Consider the following 16,005-nt stretch of genomic DNA (forward strand, 5'->3'; position numbering starts at 1 on the left):
GATAGACTTGGCCATCTCTCCTCTTACATGGCTTTAGTCTAGTGGGGAGACAGACCTGGGTTCCCATCCCTTGTTCTGAGCAGGTCATTTCACTTTGCAGAGCTTCTGCTCCCTTGTCTGTCCCCGGAGATCATAGGATACTTAACCTCAAAGGTCGATGAGACTTGAATATATGCTTCTAAAGCTTTCAGGACTTCCCAGGTGGCTCAGTGGTAAAGAATCTGCCTGCAGTGCAGGACACGCTGGAGAACCAGGTTCAACCCCTGGGTCGGGAAGATCCCCTGGAGAAGGGAAATGGCAGCCCACTCCAGTATTCTTGTCTGGAGAATCCCATGGGCAGAGGAGCCTGGTGAGCTACGGACCATAGAGTTGCAAAGAGTCGGACGTGACTGAGCGGCCGAGCACGCAGACAAAGCTCTCAGCACAGGAAACACACGTGGGGCATGGCAGCGATCTGCCGTTCCCTACCCTCCGCCCTGTAGGGCCTAAGTGGAGGGTCTGGGTGGGTGGCCTCTGGTTTCTGAGAGACACTTTCAGCTGTGACAGCTGCAGCCTGTGGCCCTAGAGCTGGGGGGACTGGAGACAGTCTAGTGGCGGCTCTGCATGCTCTGTCAGCTGCTGGCCGCCCCCCCGGCCCCACCCCGTTCCCAGAGTGGCACTGGCCAAACAGACCAGGCAGTTCCCAGTCCTTCCTCTCCTGTTCCTTTTCCATGTCTGTCTTTTCTTCTGCCTTTCCTTTCATTTTGTTATGGACTTCCCTGGCGGTCCAGTGGTTAAGACGCTGCGCTTCCAGTGCTAGGGGATGAGGGTTCGATCTCTGGTCAGGGAACTAAGATCCTTTTGCCTCGCGGCCAAAAGAAAAAGATGTCACAGGTGTATATTCTGGAGTCAGATAATGCTAAAAGGTTTATAAACAGCAGCTTTACTTCCTTCCTAATCGCCTTCCCTGCATTTAAAATTTTTTTCAGCTTTTTTTAAAGAAGAATTTACCTCCGTTACTTCTACATGATTTATTAATGCATAAACCACTGTCTCTTGGCTTATCAACAATAATAGCTTGTTGTCTTTCTGTTACAAGAGAATTTTAGCTCTCCTTTTTCATTTATTTTTATTTCCGGCCACGTGGCATGTAAGATCTTAGTTCCCCAACCAGGGATCAAACCCTCATCCCCAAAGCGCGAAGTCTTAACCACTGGACTGCCAGGAAGGTCCCTCAGCTCTCTTTTCTGTTCCTCTTAATGTAATGCTGCCGTGCATATTTAGTGTTTCCACCATCGTGACAATAACAGGTGGTCCTGCAGAGCCAAGTGTACAATGATCACAGGTAAGGAGAGGTGGAAATGGTTTGCTGTCAGCCTGACCCCATGGCTGTGGAATCCATGAGCAAACTGTGGCCATCGGGACCCACCCTCAGTGGGTGCTTGTGTCTGTTGTTGGTGTTGATGGTATTAAACCGGACAGTGTGCCAGCTGCTCTGTTGAGTGTTGGTCCTAGGGAGGTAAAGAAGACTGACTCATTGACTCAGCCCTGCAGTACCTGCTGAAAGGCTTGTGTTGGGTGTCAGTTTCCACACAGATTAGTGCCACTGGCAGGAAGTATAGATCCAAACTGTGCAAGTGGGGGGACTTCCCTGGTGGTCCCGTGGATAAGAATCTGCCATCCAGCGGACGCAGGTTTGATTCCTGGTTGGGGAACTAAGACTCAACATGCTACAGAGTCTGGTGTGGCAAAAAAAAAAAAAAATCCATGGGGACTTTGAGCTGGGGCTTGATACCTGAGGCCAAGTGCGCCCAGAAGGCTGGATCACCAGGCTGGAGGGTAGTGTGAGCAAAGATGTGATGTGGGGAGAGAGCCTGGGGTGGATGGGGAGTTCTGTGGCCTGGAGAGGAGGAGAGGAGGATGTTTGGGACGGGCAGAAGGCGATGAGGCTGGGTCTGGAAGGGCTTGGTGATCCCTGCCGAGAAGTTGGATTGCAGCCTCTTCAGCCGCAAGGTGCTGAAGGATTTCTGTTTTCTTTTCTTCCCTCCTTCCCTCCTCTCACTCTTCTCCCTTTCTGCCTTAAAATAATTTAAAATTATATCATATTTGACACATGTAAAGTAATAAATGAAAGTGGTAAAGCGAACCGGTTAAGATGAACACCTTTGAGCTTGCCATGAGTTTAAGAATGAAGAAACTTGATCATACTGCCGAATTTACCTCATACTCAAAAGTGTTTCGAGACTTGCCCTTTCCACTTGGCCTTGTGTTTCCAAGGTCCATCGTGCTGGGGGAGGCGGTGGGGCGTCCATTCACCGCTGTCTAACAGTTCATTGTGGGGAGGTATCACTTGGGGGATTTTAATCAGTGATGGGAAGGGATGAAATGTGCTTTGCAGGAAAATGCAAACCCACCCACTCTGGTAGGCTTTTGGTCTTTTTAATCAAAAATTGAAAAATCTAAAGTGAATAGATATGCCAGTAAAAATCGAGATTTTGATGAAAAAATACAGTCTAAAAATCTTATTGCTCTCTTCCTTTGGATTGTCATAGCCAGAGTCCTTTTCCCTGGTGGGTAGGAGTGTTTGTCCTTGACACTCACCAGCTCTTCTATCTACCCTGACCACTAGCTTTACTGTCCATCCTTTGTGCTAGAAAAAACAATAGGGGTGTTATATGCCTTAAATGTACGATACTGTTCTCCCTTGTTGTTTAGCAGATGCACCCAGCATTGATCAGAGGTCACAGAGTCTCAGCCACAAGTGTGTGTGTGTGTGTGTGTGTATGTGTATCTATCTCTCTCCTCCACCACACATGTGCTTTTGAATTCTTCTGAAACTAGCATTGCCGTCTTGCTTGGAAAGTGGAGGACCTTGTCTCATGGGTTGCCCTGTGGTGCCAGGTGCGTTCGCTGATGGCCCTGCTGTCTGGCACCACGGCTGGGCTCCCCACCTGGGCTTCGTTTACCCGTGCTCCTTGTCCGGCTCCCAGGTTTCCTAGGTGTCCTTGCGTCCCTGTGCTCTGGGACGGGGAGGAGGAAGGCTGGGGAGAGACTGGCCTTCCACCCTTGGTGCAAGCGTCAAATGGACTGCTCCCTTGTCAGTTTGGTGGGGTGGAGAGCTTATTGTGTGTTCTCACAAAGGAGCCAGCCAAGTTAGGGTTCTGTCTCCTCCCCTGCGGGCTTCCCAGGTGGTGCGAGTGGTAAAGAACCCACCTGCCAAAGCAGGAGACTTTAGAGACGCAGGTTCTATCCCTGGATTGGGAAGATCCCCTGGAGGAGGGCATGGCAACCCACTGCAGTGTTCTTGCCTGGAGAATCCCATGGACAGAGGAGCCTGGTGGGCTACAGTCCACGGGGTTGCATAGAGTCAGACTCGACTGAAGCGACTGGGGACACATGCATGCTTCTCCCCTGCATAAACTTCAGAGAATCCCGAGGCAAGGACCAGAGGCCTGGGCTTGGCCTCCTTGACACCTGGGGTGGGTGTCCCAAGTTCTACTTTTGTAGTTTTTCTCTTGGGGAGCTTCTTAACTATTTTTTCTCTTTTCCCCCTTTTAGCCTTGTATCATCAAGATTAAAGACTTTTTTGATGCCGAAGATTATTATATTGTTTTGGAATTGTAAGTAGCAAACTTTTAAAAATTTGTTTCCATTTAAATGCTTATAAACCACCAAAGGGTCTAATGCTGGCCTGCATTTCTCATCCTGGGGACCCTCAGCATATGTATGTGGGGGGTGGCCCGTAAAACGAGCACATGGGGTTAGTGTCAATTCTAAAAGCACTCTAGTGTTTCCAAAGGCAGGTGAATCTGAGGCCTGGGTTTGAAGCCCACTCTGCTGGTGCTGCTAAGTCACTTCAGTCGTGTCCGACTCTGTGTGATCCCATAGACGGCAGCCCACCAGGCTCCCCCGTCCCTGGGATTCTCCAGGCAAGAACACTGTAGGGGTTGCCATTTCCTTCTCTAATGTGTGAAAGTGAAAAGTGAAAGTGAAGTCACTCAGTCGTGTCCGACTCTTAGCGACCCCACGGACCGCAGCCTACCAGCCTCCTCCATCCATGGGATTTTCCAGGCAAGAGTACTGGAGTGGGGTGCCATTGCCTTCTCCAACTCTGCTGGTGACTAGCTGTCTGCCCATGGGTTTGTTGACTTCACCTGTCTGAGTCTCACATTCCTAGTGTTAAGTAATAATGAGAGCTCCCTGCGCAGTCATGAGGATCAAGTTCTCCGAGGGCTGGAAGGCCTGCAGCAGAGCACATGGCACGCTTGGAGCTCAAACACAGGTGCATGTTATTACTCTGAAATAGCCTGGGTGGCCCTTCTTGCTCAGCGTCACTGTGCCAGGGTGACACCTGAGTATCTTTCAGATGCTGGTTTACCTGCAGGTTTACTTGGTGTGATTAAAATCGTCTGCTGTCTCATTCCTGAAAGAGGCCTGCCTTGGTGTCCATTCTGCATAAGTGTGCAGTGTTTCTGGGACTGGCCATCATGGCAGACAGGCTGGGCCTGACCCCTGAGTGGCCAACAGTGGCTGTGCTGGCTGACCATAAAGATTATAAAGTAAACAGCAGGCCAGTCATAGTTCCAGGAGAGACTGGATAGCCCTTGAAGTGCTTGAGGGAATATCTGTTGCTATGAAATAGGAGATTAGTATCTGACTGGATCTCATTAAAACAGTTTGGGACTTCCCCGGTGACCCAGAGGCTAAGACTCCGTGCTCCCAAGGCAGGGTGCCCGGGTTCAATTCCTGGTCAGGGAACTAGATTCCACATGTTGCGATGAAGATTGAAGATCCTTCGTGCTGCAACTAAGACCTGGCTCAGTTAGATAAATTTAAAGAAATAGTTTAATAATAGTTGTAATAATACAATAGCAGTAACTGATGCTAATGAGACACTTAATATGAGCCAAAACCTGCTGTAAGCACTTCACTGGGATTGACTCGTGTAATCTGCATAACTGTCATCCAGGTTACATACAAGTGAGTGGTGAGTTGTAGTAGTGAAGTCGTTCTTGCGACCCCATGGACTGGGGCCTACCAGGCTCCTCTGTCTTTGGGATTTTCCAGGCAAGAATACTGGAGTGGGTTGCCATTTCCTTCTCCAGGGGATCTTCCCGACCCAGAGATCGAACCTGAGTCTCCCGGATTGTAGGCAGGCGCTTTTACTGTCACCAGGGAAGTCACATAAGTGAAAAAGTCACATAAGTCACATAAGTGAAGTCGTGAGTTAGTTATTGTCTTTAGCTCCACTTTACAGAAATGGGAACTGAATTGCAGAGGGATTGGATAATCTGGCCAAGCATCTCCACTGTGCCAGATGCCTTACCTACAGCAGTTAATCTCTTAATTTTTACAGCAGCCATCAAGGTAGGTGGGGTTTTATCCCCATTTTTTTGAATGGGTTTAGAAACAAGCTCAGAGAGGTTGCATAAGTCGCCCCAGGTCCCACAGCTGGGAGGTGGTGGAGCTGAAATTCAGACCCCGTTGTCAGGTCATAGGCTCCTGCTTTCTCCTCGACACCAGTCTCGGAACCACCTGGGTGCGCAACAAAAATGCAGACCCCTGGGGTCCGCCTCCAATCTACTGCATCAGATTTCCTGAAAGCTCCCCAAGTGTGTCCAGTGCCCATCACTCTCTTCCCCCCTCTTTCCTTGCTCCTCAGTTTCCGACGGACATGTCTTTATTGTGAATGCGGCTTATTGCCTCATTGCCTTGACAAATGGGAGCTGAGAGTGGATAAACCACTTTGCTTGTCTTGACGAGTTTGTTTTGTTTGTGTTGTTATCTTCCCTCCAAGTGAGTTTCCCTCTAGGAACGAACCCCCTGCTTTGCCTGTGTGTTTCAGGATGGAAGGAGGAGAGCTGTTCGACAGGGTGGTGGGGCACAAGCGCCTGAAAGAAGCCACGTGCAAGCTCTATTTTTACCAGATGCTCCTGGCTGTGCAGGTAAGAGAAGCCCTTGGTGCTTTTGACAGCTTTCTTTTAGGTGAGTTACTCTCCGAGTTGGCAGAAAATGAGGGACCAGGGATAAAAACCCAGAGAGCAGAGTCTGTGTGTGGGTTGTTCTGTTCTTGGCAAAAACACCCCACCCCTTTGACTCAGATGAGAAAGTTTTTGCTGTGAAGTTTAGGAAAAAAAAGAAGGAAGTTAAAGAAATAAACACATGGTCCCACACAGCTTCTCTTTAGCTAGGAGGTTTTTCTGGAGGGCAGGGATCTCTACTGTGTCTGGTCCTTGCAGAAATCCCCCTTACCTCTGGGGCAGGGGTGAGGATGGATCACTCCCCTGTGGCACAGTACTAGGGGTTTCCTTCATCTGCAGCATCCTGGTTTTTTATTTTTTCTCCATTTATTTTTAATTGGAAGATAATTGCTTTACAATGTTGTGTTGGTTTGTCATACATCAACATGAATCAGCCATAGGTATACACGCGTCCCCTCCCTCTTGAATCTCCCTCCCACCCGCTGTAAGTTGTCCCAGAGCACAACTGACCCCCCTATGCTATACAGCCACTTCCCATTAGCTATCTGTATCCAACCAATCCATCCTAAGGGAAATCAGTCCTGAATATTCATTGGAAGGACTGATGCTGAAGCTGAAACTCCAATACTTTGACCACCTGATGTGAAGAACTGACTCACTGGAAAAGATCCTGGTGCTGGGAAAGACTGAAGGTGGGAGGGGAAGGGGACAACAGAGGATGAGATGGTTGGATGGCATCACTGACTCAATGGACTTGAGTTTGAGTAAACTCCAGGAGTTGGTGATGGACCAGGAGGCCTGGCGTGTTGCAGTCCACGGGGTCGCAAAGAGTCGGACACGACTGAGCGACTGAGCTGAGCTGAACTTACACGTGGTAATGTGTTTTTTTCAGTGCTGCAGCAGGCACACGGGCACGCATGTATACTGCCTTCTCTTCAGTATTCGGGGCAGGTGTTGGGGTGAATGGCTGATGGCACCCTGCATGCTTCAAAGAACATCACCCGTTCTCAACCCAGATGTTGTGGGGACCCACCAAGGTCTCTTTCTTTTAGAATGTGCCTCTGTGCAAGAAACATAGGGATTGGGAGCAGCTGTTGTACTGAGTGAGGCTTGAGGGAGGTTTTCCAGGGGCTGGTCTACCTGGGTGCCCAGCCTGGGGGTTTCACCAGGTCACTTTCTCAGTGTTTTGGAGGTATTTTGCTCTAGGCCAGAGGGATATCCAGAGAAACCTGAAGCCCATAAACACCTAACCAGTGATTTTAATTTTTTTTTAATTTAGTTTTTAATTGAAGGATAATTGCTTTATAGAATTGTGTTGGTTTCTGCCAAACATCACTTCTCAGCCGTTTGGTTAAGATCACGTGTAGCATCTGCTTTTATCAACCTAACCAGTGTTTTACTCTCTTCATGGTTTGTGGTGGTGGTTTAGTTGCTAAGTTGTGTCCAACTCCTGAGGCCCTGTGGACTGTAGCCCGTCAGGGTCCTTTGTCCATGGAATTTCCCAGGCAAGAATGCTGAAGTGGGGTGCCATTTCCTTCTCCAGGGGATCTTCCCGACCCAGGGATTGAACCCGGGTCTCCTGCATTGCAGGCAGATGCTTTATCAACTGAGTCACCTGGGACCCAGGTGGTTTGCTCCCAACCTTATACCAAGAATATTAAGGTGAATTGAATACAGATCAGTGGACTTGGGAAATTCTTTTTTTCCTAAAGAAATATGACTTGGTATATAAAAATGAGTACACAGAGAAACATCATTCTATTTATGATGTTTAGAAACCCATTCTATTTCAGTCATCAAGTTTTCAAAGACTGATCTTGCATCAAGGAATATGTTAACTCTAGGTGTTCAGATAATTTACATATGTGTACTTTATAGAGTCCCCTTAAAAATATTCTCAGAAGTGGAATCAACAAAAACACTCTTTTGGTAGAATTTTTATAGTTTAAATAGTCCCCAAATATTTTATGTCACCTGTTGCATTTTTATTATTGAGACTGACACCTATTTCTGCTAACGTGAAGGAATAGTTATTATCTTGAAGAGTGAAATTAAAGGTCTCCTGTCATAAGTTGCCTTTTTCTACTTTTTAAAGATTTTCTTGCAAACAAATTTGTAAATAGTAGTCCATTTATCCAGTGGTTTTCTATGATTTGGGAGAGAATGTGGTTGTAAAATGACTTGTCATTTCATCCAGCCATAAGATGTGTGTGTGTCTGTCTCACGTACCTACTCCATAAATCTAAGGGTTACTCCTCTCTGTGTAGTACCTTCATGAAAATGGCATTATACATCGGGACTTAAAGCCAGAGAATGTCCTACTGTCATCCCCAAAAGAGGACTGCCTTATAAAGGTAAGAAATTTATGCTCTGTATGTGGCCACTCCAGTAGATTTCTGTTCAGAAACTGTTTTCAAATTCATCAAGTAAAAAGTGGGAGCCTAAAAAGGTAAGGAATTTGACATTTCCATTCTTAGCCGTTCTTTCAGCATCCAGGTGGTATTGCTCCAGTGAAGATGCAAATGAGCACTTATTGAGCTCCATGTGTACAAGCCACTTTCATCCTCAGAGAGAGGAAGGAAGGGTCTAGAAGGGAGAAACACATCCCCTGTCTTCCTCTATCTAAGACAGTACTTCCGGCCTGGCTTCATTTGAGAATCCCCTGTTGATTTAGAGGAAAAAAACAAAAAAAAATGACACCAAGCCTGCACCTTAGAATTGCCGTAGGTGGCACCCAGGTGAAGTATTTTCCTCAGCTCCTCAGCATTCCCGTTTGGAGCCAACATTGAAAAACTGGGGTCTAAGAAGAATCAGGAATAACTAGACTTCTAGAGTGTCTATTAAGGGTTATTGGCCTTTTGTAAGGTTACAGAGAATATAGATCTAAGTTGGGAGAAAACCTGAGCCTTAAAGTTCCTTAGCTCAGGAATTTTCATTTAAGCAAAATTAAATAACTTGCAAGATTAAAATCACCTTACAGGGCTCTCCTGGGGGTCCAGTGGCTGACTCTGTTCTTCCAATGCAGGGGGCCCGGGGTTTGATCCCTGGTTGGGGAACTAGATGCCACAACTAAAACTCAGCACAGCCAAATAAATAAAAATATTTTTTAAAAATTACCTTACGAAGACAAGAATGTGTAGAGTCCAGATTAACAGTGGTATGAACCATAGGCTAGGAACTATTGTAACCTTCATGTCTTTTTTGAATTGGCAGACTATGTTACTTTTTATTTAATGACATTAAAAGAGATGCCCTTTTGTCCTTATTTTAGATTACTGATTTTGGGCAGTCCAAGATTTTGGGGGAGACCTCTCTGATGAGAACCTTATGTGGTACCCCCACCTACCTGGCTCCAGAGGTTCTTAATTCCTTTGGAACTGCGGGATATAACCGTGCTGTGGACTGCTGGAGTTTAGGAGTTATTCTTTTCATTTGGTAAGAAAAAGTTTTTATCGCTTCAGACTGTGGTTGGTGGTATTAAGGTGAAATCAGAAATGTGTCCAGTTAGAGAGCTTGTGTTTAATTTAGGTCACTTTATTTGGACCATTGATTTAAAACAATACCTGATTTTTCATTATGCTAAAAAAAAAATTGATATATCTGAATGCCACTGAGAATGCCACTTGATTTCTTTTCCTTTCTCTCTCTACCAATATGAAGCCTCAGTGGGTATCCACCTTTCTCTGAGCATAAGACTCAAGTGTCATTGAAGGATCAGATCACCAGTGGAAAATACAACTTCATTCCCGAAGTCTGGGCAGAGGTCTCAGAGAAGGGTATGGATGCGAAAGAGTTCAGAATTTGTGGTTTGCTAAGATGTATGTGTGCTGTGATGGGAGTCTATTTTCAAATTCTGTGATGTTTTCTCCTGTCGATCCTGTTCTTATTTTCTGTTAGTTTTTACACCATTTTAGAGGCCAAGGAAGTTATTGGGAACTTGGACTCCAGAGCCAGACTGCTGTACTTTTTAGCTTTGTGACCTTAGGCAAGTTACTTAACATCTCTGGATCTCCTTTTTGTTAATTTCTAACCCTGTAATATACTCACTGTGCCTGATATCTATTTAAGGGTGCAAAATAATGGGTAACTTTTTAGTTACAAGGTCTCCTTTGAAGTAGTAAGCACAGCAAAAGCTAAATGTAACTTGTTATTCTGTGTTTTAGAACTTAAAAGGGTAACTTTGTAATTCTGAAAAGAAAAAGTAGAAAACTGAAACTAAATGTCAAACAATGTAACACAGATGATTGTGCTAAGTGTCAGAACATCTGATGAATAACATTGTTGCAATAATATACAGCCAGCCTCCACTTGTTGCTGGACAGTCCAGCTTTGTTTCTGCCAAGCTTGCGATTCCTAGGAGAGAGCTCTCCCTGGCTGAGGAACTCTCTCCATCACTCCATGGGTCTCAGAGAGAGTTGGCTGAACATCCTGACTGTTTTAGAACCAGGGGAAGTTCAGCTTTAATTAGTTTGAATTTGAGTCCAGTAAGGGGACCAGGAACAGAGAGTTAAGAAGTTGTGGTATCTGAGCAGGGAGCCATGGGGACCATCATGGCATTCCTGGTGTTCTAAAGTCTTCGGACAAATGCTGAAAGTGGGGAGGACTAGGGGGCCCTGCTCGCTGTGTCTGCTGACTCACTGTGACCTCAGCCCCTCTCTCCTCTTTCTGGATGTTGGCCTGTGATTCTGGCACACTCTCATTTTGTTGATTTAATGTTTTTATCCTTCTCACTGTGGTTTGCCAAATTATCTTACTGCTTTAGCTCTGGATCTCGTCAAGAAGTTGTTGATAGTGGATCCAAAGGCACGTTTTACGACGGAAGAGGCTTTAAGACACCCATGGCTTCAGGTGTGTATGGGGCAGTGGCTGCCTGCCTGAAATACCCAGGCAACCCTGATCTGTGCCTGCGAGATGGGGAAGAGGATGAAAACACACGTTTGTTTGGTTGGGTCTGTTTAATGCCATTTTTCAAGACTGAGCTGTAGGTGGGTGGAGGTGCATGTTTATGTCTGTGGGTGTGAGTGCGGGCATGTCTTGCTTTTGTGTGCAGCCTTTACAGCCTGACTTGGATGAACAAGCTCTCCTATGGCCTATCCCTGTTCCGCTCTTCTTCTCCGAGTCTGCAGTTCAGCTGTGTTCTGTTCTGTTCCTTTGAGAGGTGGTTGTAGCTCCGAACCTCCACCCCGGCTGCGTCCTTCGCTTCTCTCACACCCCTTACCTCAGACAGATGGGATGAACTGCGTTCTCGCCATCTTCAATCTTAGATCATGGAAACGGTGGTGGGAGGAGGGGAGCAACCTCTCCCCTGCGGGGAGAACCTGGCTGTTTCTTAAGCCCAAGTGATCCTGTGTGAGGGGGTCCTGCCTCCTGTTCATGGTGAGCAAACATGCTCTTAGCAGATTGTCACCTGCGCCTTTCAAGTCTGCATTACCTCTGTGTCCCTGCTGGGGGTTGTGGCTCCCATTAGATTATGCGTTGACTTCATTCAAGCTACTGGAGTTGGAAGCCCTTTGTGCCTTTGCTGGGCTAGTCTTTGGTTTTAGAATTCACTACAGCCTTGGGCAGGCTCTCTGACAGATGCCAGGCCTGTGTAGTGGAGTTCCTTTCAGTACAGCCAGCCATACCCCTTTCTGTTAACTTGCATTTGGTCTCTGTTACTTGTGGGGATGGATGGGGGACTTAACCAGGTTGCTTGAGCTGGAGGCTCACATACTTTGGGAATTTCTAGTCCAGGAACTCCTGGGGCCATCCAGTCTCAGCATTGTGCTTCTGGGGCTCTGGGAAGACTGTCCTTATTCTTTCTGTCTTCCAACGCTCAGCTCAGGCCAGCTCAGGTTGAGAACAAGAAATCCCTACAATAAAAAAAAAGTTGATGTATATGTTTGGGATGTTGCCCTGGAAACAGCAGTCCCCCCCACCCCCATCCCGCCTCCCCCCCAGGAAAAAAAAAATCTGTCAGATGATTTAGCACTTAATAGACCACACAGATTTGAAACTGCAGGACCCTGGAGAAAAGGAATTTGGAAACAAAGGGTGCCTTTGCATGTGGGGACTTAATTTTGATGAAAAAGAAAAACATTCCTCTTGGCTCTTTTCATATGCCTTAATAGGGAAACTCTTGGGGGCCAGATATGGAGGTGGAGGAGCTGTTAGTCTTGAAAAAAACAGAGCTTGCCAGTTAGCCTGGGAACAGGATTTACATCCACCCCAAATGTACAAACAAGCGTAGCCTATTTTTCTTTAACTTTTTGTCTCACTGTTGAAAATTGTTGTTAACAGCCAAGGAAAAGGTGAAGTTCAGCCCTGCCACAGGGGTCTCACTTGAATACTCTTTTGTCCATGTTTTATTTTTCCAGCAAAAGGTGGAGCGAACATTCAATGGGAACAAGGATGCCGACTGCCCACATAAATCACCTGTTAGTTGACAGTTTAGGTTTTATTTTGGGAAAGTCAGCATTTTTTGAAGAAACTAAGTGATTTTGTGGATCTGGCACTAGACTGTTTGTCCAAAGAATATGAATCTTGTCATTCTTTCTTGTCATTAACAGTGTCCAATTTAGGGATGCATGTATCTTTTTGAGATATGGGTGTGTGCACACTCAGTTGTGTCCTACTCTTTGTGGCCCCATGGACTTTGGCCTGCCAGACTCCTCTGTCCATGGAATTTCCCAGGCAAGAATACTGGAGCGGTTGCAGTTTCCTACTCCAGGGAATCTTCCTGACCCAGGGATCGAACCCAAGTCTCTTATGTCTCCTGCATTGACAGGCAGATTCTTGCCTGGTACAGATATATGCCCAGGAGTGGGAGTGCTGGCGCATATAGCAACTATTTTTAGTTTTTTGAGGAACCTGCATACTATTTTCCATAGTGGCTGCTCCAGTTTATATTCCCGCCAACAATGTGGGAGGGTTCCCTTTTCTGCACACCCTCTCCAGCATTTATTATTTATAGACTTTTTAATGATGGCCATTCTAACCTGTGTGAAGTGGTACCGCATTGTAGTTTTGATTTGCATTTCTCTAATAATTTGCCACATGGAGCATCTTTTGATGTGCCTGTTGGCCATCTGTATGTCTTCTTTGGAGGAAATACCTATTTAAGTGTTTTGCCCATTTTTTGACTGAGTTTTTGTTGTTGTTGTTATTATCGAGTTGTATGAGCTGTTTGTATGTTTTGGAAATTAAGCCCTTGTCGCATCATTTGCAAATATTCTCTCCCAGTTCATAGGTTGTCCTTCAGTTCTGTTCATGGTTTCCTTTACTGTACAGAAGCTTGTAAGTTTGATAAGGTCACATTCATTTATTTTTGCTTTTATTTCTATTGCTTTGGGAGACTAACCTAAGAAAACATCAGTACAATTTATGTCAGAGAATGTTTTGCCTATATTCTCTTCTAGGAGTTGTATGGTGTCATGTCTTATATTTAAGCTAAGAACCTCATTTTAACCTAATTATCTGTGCAAAGGCCCTGTCTCCAAGTAGTCACAATACTGGGGGTTGGGCTTCAACATGTAAGTGGGGAAAGGGGGAGGGGATACAATTCAGTCATAACTCACACAATTCAGTCATAACAACAATTCAGTTGCCATAACGATGGGTGAATAGCATTTTCAACATTGATTGAGCCCCTCTGATACAGAGGCCCCTGTGCTTATTATGGTGCCTGGCGCCCAAGGGTCCTCATAAACTGTTCACTGGGTGAAAGAGAGAGGTGGGTGGGGTGGGTGGGCAGGAAGGCACAGGGGGCGTTCCCGGTGGAGGCTGTGAGCAGGTGTAGGAAGAAATAAGGGGTGGACCTTTGAGGGTGGCCTTGCCCGAGAAGTGAGATCCTGGAGGAGAGTGTGGATGAACTTGGTGCTTGGACAATGGGGAGCTACACTGAGTAGCTCAATAAACAGAGTGATGGAAGCAGGTGATTCTAGCTGCTAAACGTAGAGGATGAGATGGTTGGATGGCATCACTGACTCAATGGACCTGAGTTTGAGTAAACTCCGGGAGTTGGTGATAGACAGGGAGGCCTGGCCTGCTGCAGTCCATGGGGTTGCAGAGTCGGAGACGACGGAGTGACTGAACTGAGCTGACCTGTAGGACAGGTAAACTGATCCTTGTGCACTAAGTTTTCTGCAGTCAAATTGCTGAATGTTGAAGGCCTTCACTCCTTGGTTCTTCCTCCCCCACGTCCCCCATGGTGCACTATGTATGCCAATACATAGTGGGAGGAGTAGGGGAGGGCTGGGATGGGAAGGTACATGGGGATTTGGAAACGAGCTGCTCTGGGACTGTATTCTGCACACGCTACTTGCAATGGCTGAGCTCAGCTTTCAGCTGGCCCCAATGTCCACATTCCTAACCATGTGGCATTTCACGTTTCTGAAGGGGGAAGCTACACCAGGCCACCTCTCCTGGTGGGCAAATCTTTAAGCCCTGCAGAAGTGAGCATCCAGGGAGGTGGGCAGGGGTGTCTATGTGCGCTGCCCCACCCCTCATTTCCATCTCTAGCAGCAGGAAGCACCTGTTCACTTTTTCCTCTCATTAACTCTGGGGTATTGCAGGCTTGCCATCCTTCTTAGAACTCATACAGTGCTTGCTTGGTGAATTTTCTAGGGTGCAGGGTTGCTTTGTTGGGGTGACCCTGTTAACAGGCTTTGTTGTTGGCAGTAGGAGGGGGGCACCTGCTGGAAAGATGTGCAGAGCAGCATGGAGCCAACCCCAGTATCTGGCTTCCTGATTGCCATCTCTCAGGATCTGGGACGCTTATTCTGAAAGTCTTTGACCACTGAGGTCTGTGGTTCTCTCTGACCCACCTAGAGCACTTAGGGTGTATGGGTTTGGTTGAGCCTATGTTGACTGAGTGTTGACTGCTGATTAGACTGTTCCTTTTTCTCCCCTCCACCCCCATCTTAGCCCACTTCTCTGTTTCCGGGAGCATCCTGGCCCTGCCTTTTAGGAGCTTTCTTTCCCGCATTCACAGCCTACTTAGATTTTCCATTTCTTCACAGGATGAGGACATGAAGAGAAAATTTAACAACTTGCTTTCTGAAGAAGATAAGTTGATGGCTCTGCCCCAGGTCCCTGCCCAGGTATTCTGGATGATGGTCATTAAATGTAGGCTAAGTTTAAGGAGCCCATGAGTGGAGGATGAAGAGCTTGAATAGTCTGTTCAGCTGCAATTGCTTAACATTTTTTTGTAAGGAGTAATGTCGTAGATACTTTCAGCTTGATCTGCTCCAATATCTTTAGAAGATTTAATAATGAAGAATATGTTTTATAAATTAGAGAAGCACAGGTGGGGGTCATTATTCAATGTCTCCTGTAAGGCAAGATTGTGTGCATGCTCAGTTGCTAAGTCTTGTCTGACTCTTTGTGACCCTATGGACTGTAGCCCACCAGACTCCTCTGCCCATGGGATATTTTCAGCAAGAATACTGGAGTGGGTTGCCATTTCCTCCTCCAGTTGATCGTCCCGACCCAGGGATCCAACCAGCGTTTCCTGCATTGCTGGTGGATTCTTTACCACTGAGCCACATTGGAAGACTGTATTAGAGGCTCAGATTTAAATTTGTTGAAAATTTAAAAATTTGGGGGAGTGATTGATGACTTACTGATTATAATCTTATTCCTCTGAAGTTCTTTGTGTATATGTTAATATCACAAAGATGATATTTGTGATATTGTGTATATGTTAATATCTGCTCATTTCTGTCCTGCCTTCTTTCAGTAACATTCATTTTCCCATTGGTCCCTCACAATTCTGTAAATGGGAAAACACACAAAAGGGTCAGGAGAAGACAACCAAGAGGAGGCTGGTTATGCTGCTCGTTTCCTTGTTTTCTTTTTTTCACTGCACCACTTGGCGTGTAGGATCTTAGTTCTCCAACCAGGGATTGAACCTGTGCCCTCTGCAGTGGAAGCACGGATGCTTCACCACCGGCCCACCAGGGGAAGTCCCTGCAGCTTACTTTCAATAGGCATCATTGAGTGGTTGGAGGCCCCAGGGGAGAGAAATGTCAGTCCCATAAGTGTGTGTGAGACGGGGAGGGGTGTG

At 46.4% G+C, this 16,005-nt stretch overlaps 1 protein-coding gene across 4 annotated transcripts in view; it reads left to right on the forward strand.

The window, feature by feature from the left end:
• Positions 1–16,005, forward strand: part of CHEK2 (checkpoint kinase 2) — a 35,656-nt gene that overhangs the window by 19,255 nt on the left and 396 nt on the right. For all 4 annotated transcript variants that reach the window (XM_043901449.1, XM_043901448.1, XM_043901450.1 and 1 more), the window contains 7 exons: positions 3,538–3,599; positions 5,825–5,924; positions 8,228–8,314; positions 9,232–9,395; positions 9,621–9,736; positions 10,723–10,808; positions 14,960–15,040. In XM_043901449.1, the coding sequence (XP_043757384.1) occupies positions 3,538–3,599; positions 5,825–5,924; positions 8,228–8,314; positions 9,232–9,395; positions 9,621–9,736; positions 10,723–10,808; positions 14,960–15,040 (696 nt within the window). The remainder of the gene's footprint in view (positions 1–3,537; positions 3,600–5,824; positions 5,925–8,227; positions 8,315–9,231; positions 9,396–9,620; positions 9,737–10,722; positions 10,809–14,959; positions 15,041–16,005) is intronic.

Source organism: Cervus elaphus, chromosome 5 (assembly GCF_910594005.1).
Source record: "Cervus elaphus chromosome 5, mCerEla1.1, whole genome shotgun sequence".
NCBI lineage: Eukaryota > Metazoa > Chordata > Mammalia > Artiodactyla > Cervidae > Cervus > Cervus elaphus.